The following is a 15,214-nucleotide window of genomic DNA, read 5'->3' as shown; positions in this document are numbered from 1 at the left end:
ACTGCAGTGTGGTTTGGGGGGCACCCAAGCATGGGAGATGACGGAACTCAGCGCCTGCCTGGGGGGCCTCTCCGCAGGACCAGAAGCCGGCTATCACATTCGGGTGGTACTTCTGCATCATGGCCTGGGAGGGTGGCCCGAGGTTTCCCAGGGCTTAGCAGACGAGGCAGAAGGACAGGCCCACCTAGAAGGGAGGCAGCTCCCGTGGGGAGCAGGGGTGTGGGGGTGGGGTGCATGGCAGGAACAGAGCTGGGGGAGGAGAGACAAGCCTAGCTAGAGAGGATGTCCCCGTGTCAGACAAGGCTGCTGTGCTGGGCACTCACCAGAAAACAAATGTACCCCCAGAGAAGGCCAGCGATGGTACCTAGGCATAAAGGCCCTTCGGGACCACAGCACCACTGCCCCTTGCATCTCTCATCTTCATCCCAACCTCGAGGGGCCCAGGGCCAAGGCAGGAAGCTCCAGTCAGAAGCTGGGAGGGCAGCGGCCAAGAATGGACAGGGCTAGACCTCGCTCCTACACTCTGGGCACACAAGCCCCATCCAGAACTGGAGCCCCAGGCACCCTCCCAGAGTGGGAACAGGCACAGTGCCCCCAGGAGCAGGCTACTGGGCAGAAACAGGGACAAGGCAACAGTCTCCACCTGGACACAAGAAGGAGACACCATCCTGATCATCCATCTCCACCCCCTAGGCTCCTCCCCAGGGGAACTTGAAACTCGGTGTGTGGCAGGTTGACTTCACCTTTAATTCCCAAAGGTCCTGTAAAACAGAACGTCTGGCACAAGGAAAGTGCTTTCCCAGATGCTTTACTGGATCGAGCCCAGCATCTGCGGACAGTCTGGTATTTCCAGCATCACAGAATTGGCCGACTGTCTGGTCCTTTACAAGGGACCATGGCATCCTGCCTGAAATCACCGTCTTGGAAGCAGGAGAGATTTTAGAGGATGGAGATGTGGCTCCAACTCCAGATTGTGGCAAGCTTCGGTGAATGCGGCCCCCATAAATCACAGTTGATACAACCGGAAATCCGCTCCCAAAGGTCCTTGTATGGGAGGTTTGTCCTACAGCCATAACTCAGTTTTATATAGATGCACTTCTTTTTGGTGGAGGGGGGAACAGTAAGTGCATGAACTCTTTTATGGGTCTTCCCCTCCACAGAGAACGGCTCAGTGAAGTGCTTAATAAACTGAGAAGAGCATGTCAGCAAACATTTTGGAGTGTCTACCCTCAGTTCAGTCTTGCACTGACCACAGCTATTGGTGAACTTGTGATCTTTGATTAAGTGCGCTTTCTTTCTTTTTTTTTTTTTTTTTCTGTACTCTTCTCCAAGATCCACAATACCTCTGGGTAACCTGGACCATATAAATATTTAATCAAGTGGCTCCACGTGGGATTTTCAAGTATGAATGATGCAATCTGCCTCGTAAGAAAAATCTGTGTTTCTCTGATTTGCAGTCATGAAGCCCCACACAAAGCCCCGCAGACCCCCACACGGTGCCTTTTTCTTAACACACACACAGTCTGGAGAGAGAGCCAAGGGCCCTCTGGGGAGGAAACTGTGAAGAAACAGAACGTCTAAATAAAGTCAAGACTTCTCTGAACACCTCACAGTCCTTATTCAAAGGGCATTTTACAGATACCCTCTCACTCTGGACAAAACGCGCCTTCCTTGGTGGCTTGGAAAACGCCAGGCAGAGGGGCCTGATCAGTAGACACGCACGATCATAAACATCTCATCTGTCAAGCCAGCCTCTAATATAACTGCAGCTTCGGGAGGGGAATGCAAAGAATATTTCAGCTTTAAACAATGACGCATCACCAAAGCAAATGGGCAAGGGCCAGTTGAATTCTCATCTAAAATTAAATGCAGTGTTGTTTGCAGAACTTCACCTCAAGTCCCTTCAGTCCTTGCCTGGAATAGATTTGAGTCTCTGCCTCTTGCTCTTGGCTTGGTATCCAGACAGCATGCATGGATGGAGAAGGGGGGGGCAGGTTCGTGACCTCAAGGCTGGGGGTAAAGGACTAATCTTGGCCAAAGGCTTTTTGGAAATGAGTTGGTAATGATCTTTTAAGTGATTGGACGCCTTAAGAGAAACATATTCTGTTTTATTTAAAACAGTCTTTCAGGTCAAGCAATCCATCCGTGGCTGTTCGTTGAGAATAGCAGGAAAACGACTGGCTGACACTGGCTCTCCCAGAGCCCAGGCTATGGTTTCCAGAGGCGAGGAGCTGAGTTTACTGGCCCGGCCCCGAGAGGGGTCGGAGTCCAACTCTGCCATGTATTGGAGTCTGGACCTCACTGCCAAGTTACTAAGATCTGGTTTCCTTGTCTATAAAATGGGGATAAGGTTTGTTGGGAAGGTTAGGTGAGGAGGTGCCCAGGGCCCTGGCAGGTACCACTTCTTTCTAAAGGTGGGTTATTACCGTCACCCATAAATAACCCCCCAAGGCACCAACTGACGTAGCAAGTAAGTGGCATCGTCATTTGATTCACGGAAGCTCAGAGGTGGAGAGGTCAAGAGGCAAGAGGAGGTCCACAGAGAAAATGTTTAGCCGTGACTACAGCTTCAAAGATCTGGTCACTGAACTTCCCCACCTTGATCCTCAGTGCTCCTTAGGCCTGATTTATTCCTGTCTTGACCAAATGGGATGGCTGTCCTGTAAAGAGTGGGACTCCAGGGCCATCTGCTTCTGTTCTGCTGGCCACTCCTCCCACCCTGGACACCACATCCCATGAGGGATTCAAGATGGGAGGGGGCGGTCCTCAGGGTGCCCCCAGGGCAGGACTGGGGAGTGTCTTCAGTGGTCTTACAGTTAGATGACCACCAGCTTCCTTTCCCACCCACAAGAAGGACTCCGAAGGATGGAGGCAGGGGGTGGGCAGAGTGAAGAGATTCGTCCATGCCTGCAGTTAGAATCCACCAGACCCAGCCATCCCGACAGCGGTGGCTGGCCTGGGGAAGGACGCATGTAGACCCTGCATGTCATGTGACTCCTGGAGGAAGGGCTGGCCAAGGGCCATGGCACACAGAGGTCTGGGGGAGGGTCAGGGGGAGGGTCAGGGAGAGCGTGCATTGGGTTTATTCTCTCCTTTATTTAAGCACTGGTTGAGCATCTGCTGACAGGTCATCCAGTCCTTAGGGGATGATGGGAAAGGTGAGTCAGAGCACATGGGGGCCCTGGGCTCTGGACTTTACTCGGTGGACAATGTCCCCTCTGGCTGCTTGTCACATCAGCATCCCATCAATGATAATAGTAATAAAAATAGTAGCAATACCTCTCATTGCCTGGGTGCAAAGCGAGAAATGCTGCTACTTGAAGCACTACTCAGCCCTCACCACACTCCATGGGGAGAGACTTCCACGTCACAGATGAGGAAATGGGGGTGCAGGAAGGTGAAGGATGCTTCCGAGGGGCAAAAGCTCCATGCGGCAGAGCAAGGGTCCCAACCCAGGCATCCTACCTCTTGATGGTCCCCTCCCAAGTGCAAGGTGCCTCCATGGCCCCCTCCTTGCTCCGGACTGTGACCACTGTCCTGTGCTCCCTGACCCTCCACGGGAGTTCACCTCCACGCCAGGTCCACCTTCACCAAAGCTGCTCTTGGTTGGAAAGCAGTAGGGGGCAGAGCTTCCAACTTGCCTTCCCTGTCTTCCCTCGTCTTCCTTTGTCTTCCCTTGTCTTCGTCGTGTCTCCTGCCGGGACCTTGTCAGCAGCCTCCACCTGGTCCCCAGGCTCCATCCTGACGGCTCCCAGCCCGCAGGCAGCAAAGGGAGCCAGTTAGAGTGTAAGTTGGTGACACGGGCCCCTGCTCCTAGGCCCTTGGGGTGTCCTACAGTCTCAGCTCCCAGTGGGGGACCCCTCCGCATCCTCCCAAAAGCCCTCCTCCACCAGGCCCAGCAAACAAGGACCCCAGAGGGCCACAGCAGGGCCGCCATCTGGCCAGAGCCAGGGCGCTCCCTCCCTTCCTGCCCCCAGCACCAGCTCTCCCATCAGTTCTCGTGTCCTGACCCCTGGGGCTAGTTAAGGGCCATCTTTCCTCCAGTGCTTCCGAGGTGGCCCACGCAGCGTTTATCACATGGTGTGGTCATTGCTGGTTTACCTCCCTGCTGCTACAGACTGACGTGTGTCCACCAAAAACCCAAGTGTCAGCTCCTAGCCTGCAAGGGGACCGTGTTGGGAGGTGGGCTCCCTGGGAGGCGATGAGGTCTTGAGGGTGGAAGCCCCAGGACAGGATTAGTGTCTGTAAGAAATGCCGCGGGAAGAAAGAGCCACCCCTATGGACCGTTGATCAGGGCCTTTATTGGGCGGTCACTCTTGGACAGAACTCCCGGGGGTGGGTAAGCGAGGAAGCGAAGGGGGTCTGCGAAGCAAAGGGAGTCTGCGAGGTATGAGGGGTGGGGAAGGGTTTTATAGCCCGGGCCGGGCTCCCATATAAGGAAGAAAGCGCGGGCTCAGCGGTGATTGGTGTCCAAGGGCTCCGTGTCGGCACCTGATTGGACGGCTTTGGTTGTCGGCCCGCCTCCGGGGCTTGTCTGCGGCACTCTGCCGGGACATGTCCCGACATGCCCGGGCATGCCTCAACACGCCCGACCTTGCCCGACCTTTCAGTGTCCTTATAAAGGGACCCTAGAGAGCCCCCCGACCCTCCTCCAGGTGAAGACACAGCAAGAATATGCTGTCTATGAACCAGGCAGAGAATTCTCACCGGACACTGAACCTGCTGGTCCCCTGATCTAGGACGTCCAGCCTCCAGAGCTGGGAGAAATGAACGTCTCTTGTTTATAAGCCACTAGCCTGTGGTGTTGTGTTACAGTAGTTGGAATGAATGGTCCCCCAGACTAAACTCGAAGCCCAGTCTGTGTTTACTTCGCATGTGTTGCCTGGACACAGAGAGGGTAGGGTGGGGAGGGGGCACTCAGCACAGACCCCGAAGAGTCCTGGCGAAGAGCCCATGCCCTTGGGGCGTCCCAGCCCCTGAACAGTTCCTCGGGGATCCTGACTCTTTCCTCTCTGAAACCCTTGCATGACAGCAGTCACATTCCTGTGCTTTCTCTGTACCTCTGTCCCCAGAGTCGGGCCCCCAAACCTCCTCCCCACCTGGGATGTTTCTGTAAAGGAACAAGGAGGCCCTGAAGGGGCAGCCCCCAACAGCAGGAAGGCTGGGCATCACCATCCTGTGACCCCACAGACCAAGGCTGGCGCTGGGAGAAGAGGACACAGGCATTTCAGGAGAGCACACAGGGATTACCAGAACCTCAGTGCAACGACCACCAGAGGCAGCAGCCCAGAGCTCACCAAAGAGAGGGGGCTTTGGGGAGATATGAGCTCTTCCTGCATCTTCTTTTGGGCCATTTGTGTTGTGTATAAAATGGGTGTGATTCCTGCTGTATTAGGCCAAGGAACCACCAGCTGCTGTAACAAGCAGCCCCAGGCCTCGGGGACTAAATGCAGTGAAGCTAGCCCTTCTCACTGAAGCAAAGCCGTGTGGTCCTCCACCTGACCTGCCGCCCTAACCGGCCGACTAGGGGAGAGAGGAGGGCAGAGAGTTGCCTGAGGCCTGGGGGCCAGCCTGGAAGAGGCGTCCATCTCTTCAGCTACATCCCCCATCTAGGACCAGGGGGAAGAGAGGCAAGAAATATAGACCACAAAATGGTCTGGAAAACACCCATACTGCTTCTGTGTCATCTCCTTGGAAGAGCTGTGTTTATCAGAACCACACCAAAAGGCAGAGAACAGCATCCTGGCCCGTGTGTGGTTGATGCCAACATAATAAATTTCCTTCTTCTGTTGCCTTTGGTGGCTGGTTGGGGCTGCAAGTTTTCTAGAATGATCTCTGTATATAAAGAGCCCTAGGTCTTTTTCCAAGCCACCACTAATGAGACTTTAGGGGGCACTAGCCAAGCATCAGAGGCCCAGGGGTGTCCGGGTGGGGAGCAGGGGCTCACCCAGATTTTCCAGAACATTTGGAAAGCTGTGCACTGAGGTCCATGCCAATGAGTGCCCCCCAATGCCTCCACCCATATCCATCAGCCACAGACACACATCTGTCCTGCTCCAGAAGGAAATGGAGATTCGGGTGACTGGATCTTGAATTTCCTCAGCACAGATAAAAGAGGCTTAAGGAGTCTGTCTGTGTGGATAAAGCCAAGGAATGAGGTGTCTCTGGCTGGGAAGGCGTGACTCAGGGTGGAGTCAGCTGAGTCCCCATGTGTGGGGAGGCAGGCGGGATGAGACTGAGACTCTTCTCTGACCTCCCCCTTCATCACTTCCTGCCCTCACCTGTGGCTTGCTGATGGACTGGGGGAGGGGACAGAGGGGGCTGCTGGCCGATAACCCTGTGTCTTTTTTTTTTTAATTTTAAAATCTTTAATTCTTACATGCGTGTCTTTGGGGCAGAGACAAGCTGCTGGTGAGGATGCTGGGCTATGAGGACTCCGAGCTGCCTCCAGGAAGCAAACGGAGCTCAGCATCAGCAGACCACCAGCTGCACGGAAAGAGAAGCCACATGACACGCGGTTGGGGCGGGGCCGGCAGGGGTCGTACCCCCACATGGCCCACGGTTCATCATCTCTGAGAGTCTTCCCGCCAGGCTGAGGGACCTTTTCTGTGAGATTCACTGGAGATGCTCCCACGTCTTGGTTGGGGTCATCCCACTGCTATTGGTTATGGCAATATCAGACTCCAGCTGTCAAGTGATGGCTGACCCCCTCAGGCAGCCGACCTCCTTCCTGCAGCGCCCACTCCCTGGGGACACACCACCCGCTCCTCCCCGGGTCCCTAGGCCTCTCAGTGGCTGCACCCATGGGGGCTCCGAACCCCTCGGTCTCCTTCCTCCCACACCTGCTGTTCACTCTCAGTCCCCTCCAGGAGAGGGGTGGGGGAAACAGTGCCCTGAGAATCCGTCCTCCTTTGATATGATGGCTTTCCCTTTGTCTTATGGGGGTTCAGAGAGTGAGGTGTGTCCACGATCTTCTACCTAAGAGGCAGAACCTGAGCACCAGGGGTGGGGAAAACTCATTTTCTGCAGGCCGTCTTCCTTTCGCGTCTCCAGAAAAGCCGCAGAATGCAAACACACACACATTCAAAGTTTATCTGGGCCAAACCGTCCAGGATTCTAGCACAGAAGCTGGGGACATGCCAGCAGACTTCTCACCTAGCTCAGGGCACCACCTCCCGACTTACTGTGGTGGTCACTGCACCTGGCTCTGGTTCCGGCCTGCGGCCAGTTCTTTCAGAGGCTGGAGTCCATAACCATGTGACAGGCCCTCCTCCAGCCAACAGATACACCCCCTGCCTTTCCTCCCCTCCTCCTCCCACATCCATGCTCTACCTCCTTTTAAGACTCATGTTTCGGCGGGTGGTTGTGGTGGCGGCGTCCAAGATGTCGACCAAGAATTTCAGAGTCAGTGACGGTGACTGGATTTGCCCAGACGAAAAATGTGGAAATGTAAACTTTGCTAGAAGAACTAGCTGTAATAGATGTGGTCGAGAGAAAACAACTGAGGCTAAGATGATGAAAGCAGGGGGCACTGAAATAGGAAAGACACTCGCAGAAAAGAGCCGAGGCTTATTTAGTGCTAATGACTGGCAGTGTAAAACTTGCAGTAACGTGAATTGGGCCAGAAGATCAGAGTGTAATATGTGTAATACTCCAAAGTATGCTAAACTGGAAGAAAGAACAGGATATGGTGGTGGTTTTAATGAAAGAGAAAATGTTGAATACATAGAAAGAGAAGAATCTGATGGTGAATATGATGAGTTTGGACGTAAGAAGAAAAAATACAGAGGGAAGGCAGTTGGTCCTGCATCTATTTTAAAGGAAGTTGAAGATAAAGAGTCTAAGGAAGAAGTAGAGGATGAGGATGAAGATCTTTCTAAATATAAATTAGATGAGGATGAGGATGAAGATGATGCTGATCTCTCAAAATATAATCTTGATGCCAGTGAAGAAGAAGATAGTAATAAAAAGAAATCTAACAGACGAAGTTGCTCAAAGTCTCGGTCTTCACACTCACGATCTTCGTCACGCTCATCCTCCCCTCCAGTTCAAGGTCCAGGTCCAGGTCGCGTTCAAGAAGTTCTTCCAGTTCGCAGTCAAGATCTCGTTCCAGTTCCAGAGAACGTTCGCGATCTCGTGGGTCGAAATCAAGATCCAGCTCCAGGTCCCACAGGGGTTCTTCTTCCCCATGAAAAAGATCTTACTCAAGTTCATCATCATCTCCTGAGAGGAACAGAAAGAGAAGTCGTTCTAGGTCTTCTTCATCTGGTGATCGAAAAAAAAGACGAACAAGATCACGGTCACCTGAAAGCCAGGTGATTGGTGAAAACACTAAACAACCCTGAGCCCAGGGCCAACTGCTCGGAACACCACTACTTTACCCAGGCACCACAGGTCACCTTCTGGATCATCCCATTCTGGTTCCCGTTCAAGTTCGAAAAAGAAATAATGTATTAAAATTTACATCTTAAAAAAAAGTCCAATATAATGCATGAAGCATAAAAAAAAAAAAAAAGACTCATGTTTCATCCTAAACCAGATTTCTCTGTTCGCTTTCATTTTGTTGACCAGCCGTCACCATGACAACCCTCCCACCCACCCACCTCCTCTCAGGAATGGGCCCACAGGCAGGGGCTTGTCCTTGTCCTGAGTTAGTCAAAGTGAGTCAAATCTCAGCTCCCGCCCAGGATCAGCCAGGAGTGCTCCTTCCTTTATTTCCTTGATGCCAGGAGGACTCCAGCGCTGGGGAGCTTAGCTTAGGGCAGGGAACCCTTCCCTGGGGGGCAGGAAATGGGTTATTTGCCTTTGGAGTCAGCTCCTCCAGGGACCAAGCGGGAGCTATTCTGGGTCCCTGCACACCACAGAATCTACAAGGCAATATCATAAGCCATATTAAATATACATTTTAAGTGAATATTTTTAATTTTTTAATATTTATTTTTATTTATTTGTGCCAGGTTGCAGCATGTGGGATCTTAGTTCCTTATCAGGGATCAAATCCTGGGTCCCTTCACTGGGAGTGCAGTCTTAGCCACTGAACCACCAAGGAAGTCCCCATAAATTCATATAATTTTAAATACACACACACACACACACACACACACACACACACACACTCCCTGGTGGCTCAGCGGTAATGAATCTGTCTGCCAATGCAGGAGACACGGGTTCAATCCCTGGGTCAGGAAGATCCCCTGGAGAATGGAATGGCAAACCCCTACAGTATTCTTGCCTTGGAAATCCCATGGCAGAGAAGCCTGGTGGGTTACAGTCCATGCGGTTGCCGAGTCAGACACGACTGAACAACAACACACACAATACATTTGATAATAACTATTTGGAAGTTTTTCTCACACATATGATCAGAAACTGCTTTGCTGGGTGACTTTGCTCAAAAATCAAGCCAGCCATAAATCCACAAAAGATGGGCAAGAATAAAAACCCTCTCACAAACCTTGCTGTAACCTGTGGGAAGCAAGCATTCTGTGCACATTTGATGTCTCAAGATATTATCAGCATGTTTACGAGGCCAAAACATTCAGAAGGTGTAGATGTAAATAAATTTTGTTAAAGTAACCATCCATGAATGTTTGCTTAGTGCTAAGGGGGGAACATTCCCTTGCTCAAGACTTGTATTCCTCCAAGACTGTATTCCTCCAAGCTGATTCTTCAAAGAATCAGCTAATTAAGTAATACTGACATTTTTCATGGCGATTGAAGGAAATAACCCTCCTTTTCCGATCCCGTGTGCATTTTGTTTGGTTTGGCGATAGGAAGACTATCACATGAATTTTATTAATTTACGGCCATTTATTGAACCTAAACAGAAAAGCCACACCTGGCTGTGGGTGTGGTAGGTGCAGTCTCTCCAACAGATGAGGTCATACCTAATGTCCCTCACCAGGAAAAAGGAGGTAGGTGGCTCAGACCGAAAATGATCAAGGGAGCCGAGATCTAAAGTGATCTTTAAAGCTTGATCCAGTGGTGACTTCACAGGGGTGTCCACATGTAAAAGTTCATCAACCTGTGTAACTGTGGACATGTCACACCACATCACATCCCTGTAGAAAAACAGAATAAGTGCTCAGAGGGCAAACTGAGAGCATCTCAGTTCTCTTGGCTTCGACCACAGAGGTGCCAAAATATCACCCCCACCCCTGACCTGTGGAAGAGGCTAGAAGGGAGGAGAAAGGGCCCAGACCGCACACCTGCAAAGTGTCAAAAACCTATGAGGAGGTGCACAGCGAAATGCATGTGTAAGTAAGTGGACATAGGCTAGGGAAAAGCAGATATAGGCTGGCTTCTCTCGGACTTTGTCAGCTGATTTGTTTTATGTGTTTTGGATTCTCTCCATGTATGTCCTTTATTGCTCACTTGGTATCAGACAAAGTGCTGCAAGTATTGATAAGGTTACTAATAGATTTTAGCAAGTAGGAGAATTCACAAATACAGAATCATGTGTCACGAGGACTCACTGTACTGATTAGGTAGAACTAGTGGTAAAGAACCCACCTGCCAATGCAGGGAGACACAAGAGACAAAGGTTCGAGCCCTAGGTTAGGAAGACTTCCTGGAGTAAGAAATAGCAACCCACTCCAGTATTATTGCTTGGAGAATGCCGTGGACAGAGGAGCCTGGCAGACTACCGTCAATGGGGTCACAAAGAGTTGGATACAACTGAGCAACTGAGCACAGCACACAAGAGGAACTAAGGGGGAAAACTATTGTCTATGACAGTGGTTACCCAAGTTAACTCCAGTTAGAATCTCCTGGGGATCTTTCAAACCCTTAATGAACAGACCACACTTCCAGCCAAATAATTAAGAATCTCTGGGGTGGAAGCCAGGAATCAGTCTTTGCAGTGTTATTGTTTCAATTTCCCCAGGTAATGACAATGCTCAGCTACGGTTGAAAGCCTGTGATCTTTGCTTGACCAAAATTTATTGGGCATGGCCCATGGAGGGCTAGGATGGTGCTAATGGCAGCTGCAATTAGAAGAGTAAGTCCCAAATGGCTGTCAGATCACCCTGTGTTTGTGATCTATTGCTCTATAACAGATTGCCCTAAGGCTTAGCAGCCTGAAAGGACATTTACTATCTCACAGTTTCTGTGGGTCAGGAATACGGATGTGGCTGAGCTGGGTCCTCCATGCTCAGGGCCTCTCACAAGGCTGGAAATGGGTGTCAGAAAGGGCTACAGTTCCTTGTGAAGACTCAGCTGGTGGGGGATCAGACTTTAAGCTCAGCTCAGCATTGTTAGGCAGGGAGCAGCTCTTCATGAGTGGGTGGACCAGGAGGCCCCATTTCTCATTGATTGATTGTTCTTTGCTGTAGGGGCCTTGAGCTCTGCCTTGCAGATATCTGTGCACACAGGATATATTCAGTCAGCCCTGGGGTTGATCAGTTGGCTGGTTGGTTAAATGAAGTAACAAATGTCATCTCAGAAATCTACCTTCCCCAAGTGCCTTCTCCAGAAGCCTCAAAGCCTGATGTTTCCACTGTCAAGATCGCCAGTTCAAAGTTTGATGGAAATATAAGTGTTTTAACAGGATTACAGATCATTTTGGCAGGGAAGGCAGAGCCTGTTAACAGCTCATGGTTACCCAGAACCCCTTTCTCTAGTCCTTCATCACTTCCATCCAAGGCCAGGCACATGGTGGGTGTGCTCTGATGAAAAAGAGGGAAGAAGTCAGGGAAGGTCTGAAGCAGAGCTTCCAAAAGAGCTCCAGAAGACCTGTTGTGAGGCTGACTGCCCCTCCAATGAGCGTGTTTATTCATTTTTGAAATGATAGTTATCTGCTGAAACGGGACGTCTGATCCGTAATGTGTAACCATGATCACATGTCTTCGGTGTGAGCTGGACTCCTAGAGTGGAAACAAGTATCCTTAAGCCCCTTTCATCTGGGGTTGGATCCGTCCCGTGTGTCTGTGGACTTACTTGCCTTTGTCACCAGGTGACAACCCCATTCTGCAGTTCCTACTCTCTGTGTGAACAGGGGAGAAGACTTTGACGCTCTGGCCTCTGTCTGACCTGGGGTGGGGGCATGGGCCATCTCACTTCTACCAGCTGTGTCATCTGGACAAGCTACTCAACCTCTCTGGATGGCGGGGCAAAGGCTCAGCAGGTGAAGGGCTTGCACGGAGCTCATCGCTCTGTGATAAAGTTCTATTTACCAATAAGGACATGGCTCACTCATCACCCGTTTACCCAAATACACGATCGCGCCTGCGGTGGTGTGTGGGGACATGCACCCTCCCACGTGGACGCTGCCCAGACCCATGTCTTTGGGGAACCCATGCTCCTGAGTCACAGCTCTGTTCTCGGGACCTCTGGGGACATGGGTTGTGCCACCGTCACTCCTCAGGTGGCCAGGCTGGAAGGAAGAATTCTCGCAGCAAGAATCGTTCAACAAGTATTTATTGAGCACTTAGTGTGTGCCTTGTGTGGGATTGAGGATCTTCTTTAGGTAGATGGGGACAAAGTCAGGAAGCCAAATTCATTGAAGCAAGATTTCCTTTTTATAAATGTGATATCTATTCACACAACGTATTGAAAGCTTGCTCTGTCTGGGATTTTGAAAGCGGAGGGAGAGGAAATCCAGCCATGGGTATGACTAGGGCTGAGTTCCCACCAGCTCCTGCCCACACACCTGTGGGGTGGGCACGAACGCTCACACCTGCTCACACCTGTGGAGGTGGGCACACCTGCCCACACCTGGGGTCCAGGGGTAGGGGGAGGAGACCTTGCAACAGGAGACAGTAGATTCTGAGGGGGCAGGAGAGTGACCACAGAGCCGAAAGGGGTCCCGTCTGCTTGTCCCCTTCCTCCTGCCTCTGGCAGCGGACTTGGTAATGACAGGGCTTCCCTATGGCCTCCCCAGGGGAAGGACTCACTCCCACTGAATTGCTGCCCAGCAGCCTCGGCCTCGTCCTGGCAGGAGGTTCGAAGAGTGTGTGGGGCCCCCAGTGCTCCCAGGCCCAAGGAGCCGTGTTCACCCTCTCCCCATTCTGTCCCAGCCACCTTTGCACTTTGCAGGCCTCTGAACAGGCAGGTGACCACCCTCCCTGGCTGAGCCAGGCCCAGAGAGACCAGGATTCAGAGCCACAAGCTTTGGCAGCCCTAACCCGGGGGAGGGTGGCTCTGGGCTTCCCTGAGGAGAAGGAACCGAGCCCGCACCCCAGGCTTCCCCAGCCTCCCCCTGGTGACCTTGACCGCACCCGCCAGCATTACAGCATGAGGAACCCAAAGTTCACAGAGATTAAACACAAGCGGATGACAGGCTTCTGAGTCACTCAGAGACCTTACAAACATGGTTTCAACAAGGGCAGAGCCCAAGGCCAGGCCCCTGACAAAAATCAGATGGAGGGAGAAAGAAACCCTGTGACTTGCAAGAGGCTGGTTTAAAAGCCAAAGAATAAAGTGAGAGTCCCTAGGACAGCAAGGAGATCAAATTAGCCCATCCTAAAGGGAATCAATCCTGAATATTCATTGGAAGGACTGATGCTGAAGCTGAAGCTCCCATACTTTGGCCACCTGATGTGAAGAACTGACTCATTTGAAAAGACCCTGATGCTGGAAAAGATTGAGAGCAGGAGAAGAGGATGACAGAGGACAAGATGGTTGGGTGGCATCATCAACTTGATGGACATGAGTTTGAGCAAGCTCCAGGAGTTGGTGATGGACAGGGAAGCCTGGTTTGCGGCAGTCCATGGGGTTGCAAAGAGTCAGACACAACCGAGCGACTGAACAACAACAAACTGGGACTTACAGCACTGCCCCAGGGCCCTGGAACTCACTGCATCTGAGACGTTTCCACATGCGGCAGGGACTTTCCAGAGGCCAGCAGGGGAGGGAGAGGGCTTGGATGCCGGTGGAATACATCCGTGTATATTTAAGTCAGTGCGATCGGGTCTTCTGGTTGGAAAGGTGGGGCACTGTTGAGTGATCATTCGACCTGTCAGGACCTGCGCCAAGTGCTCACAGGGGCCCCGGGAGATGGTGTGGTTGGGGACCCGGGGGCTCCTGGAGACTGGCTCTGGGTGGTACAGCAGCCGTTAATGGCCCCCAGAAGCACATCTGGCCTCCACTGGGCCTCGGAGGCCCGGCCACTGCATCTCTTCCAGAACATCCCACGTCTGGACTTACTGCAGCCCCTGATCTGCACCGCTCAGCCCAGGTCATCATCCTCCTGCTCCTCCCAGCTCAAGGCCCACCCAGAGGAGGCCAAGGACAAAACGCAGCTGCTCCCTTGGGAGTAGGCAGCACATGGCATCCCCGGGCCTGACAAATCCACCAGAGCTTCATGCTCTCATGTTATCTAACGAGGACAATTCCTGGCTGCCCACGCCTCTGCAGAGGGGGAGCCAACGGATAGGAGGCTGGCCCAAGGCCACACCGCTGGTTAACTTCTTGCCCATCACGCCCCCTGTGTCTCCCACCAGGAAGACCACCTGCTTAATGACTGACACCATCTTGGGTCCAAAGTATGCGGAGAGCAAGGCCAGCGACCAGCTCACCAGCCCCTGCCATTCCATAGACTGTTGTAAACGTCCTGTGGCCATAAGGACAGTGGTTCGTGGACTCTCAAGCACTCTCCAGTCACACAGCCAACCAGGTGGATTCCTCGTTCCAGGTGTCATCCCACGTGTCCCTGGCTGCAGGTGGGTGATTCACCATCCCCACCACCCACACCTGCCTCCTGCACAGCACCGACCACTGCAGGCCACCCTGGGCTGCCCCTGCTCCTGAAAAGCCTTCTCTGACCCTCCACTTCCATTTCCAAGTGACTCCTCTGATCAGGTTATCATAAGAATGACAAAGTCAACCCAAACAGTGTTGCAAAATCAAGGGATTAGAAATGAGTCTACAGGGTGATGGGAACAAAGCAGAGGGCACCTAAAGAACTGAGCCATGGGGATTTCCCTAGCAGTCAGTGGTTAGGACTCCATGCTTCTGCTGCAGTGGGCACAAGTTCAATCCCTGGTGGGAGAACTAAGATTCTACACTCAATGAGGCACGACTACACACACAAAAAAAGGAGAAGAAGTGAGCCCTAGTTTAAGCCTGTGCTCAGGCAAAGGGCTCTGTGAGTACCTAGACGTACAGGGTTTTCCTCTCCCGAAAGGAAAAAGAGCTGGAGCTGGACAGACATGAAGGCTGCCTCCTGAGATACAGCTGCTGGGGACGGGTGGAGGGGCCCGCAGAGCAGAGAAGG

At 52.1% G+C, this 15,214-nt stretch overlaps 1 protein-coding gene across 1 annotated transcript; it reads left to right on the top strand.

Annotated features, from left to right (window-relative positions):
* Positions 1-7,368: 7,368 nt before the first annotated feature.
* LOC128058728 (zinc finger Ran-binding domain-containing protein 2-like) lies at positions 7,369-8,405 on the top strand. The gene is given in 2 exon segments (XM_052651213.1): positions 7,369-8,035; positions 8,038-8,405. Coding segments are annotated over 2 exon segments (960 nt in total). The 5' UTR covers positions 7,369-7,383; the 3' UTR covers positions 8,346-8,405.
* The last annotated feature ends 6,809 nt before the right edge of the window (positions 8,406-15,214 follow it).

The sequence above is a fragment of the Budorcas taxicolor genome, chromosome 13, assembly GCF_023091745.1.
Source record: "Budorcas taxicolor isolate Tak-1 chromosome 13, Takin1.1, whole genome shotgun sequence".
NCBI classification, from domain to species: domain Eukaryota; kingdom Metazoa; phylum Chordata; class Mammalia; order Artiodactyla; family Bovidae; genus Budorcas; species Budorcas taxicolor.
The sequence above is the reverse complement of the archived record's forward strand: the minus strand, read 5'-3'. Positions and strand labels throughout refer to the sequence as shown.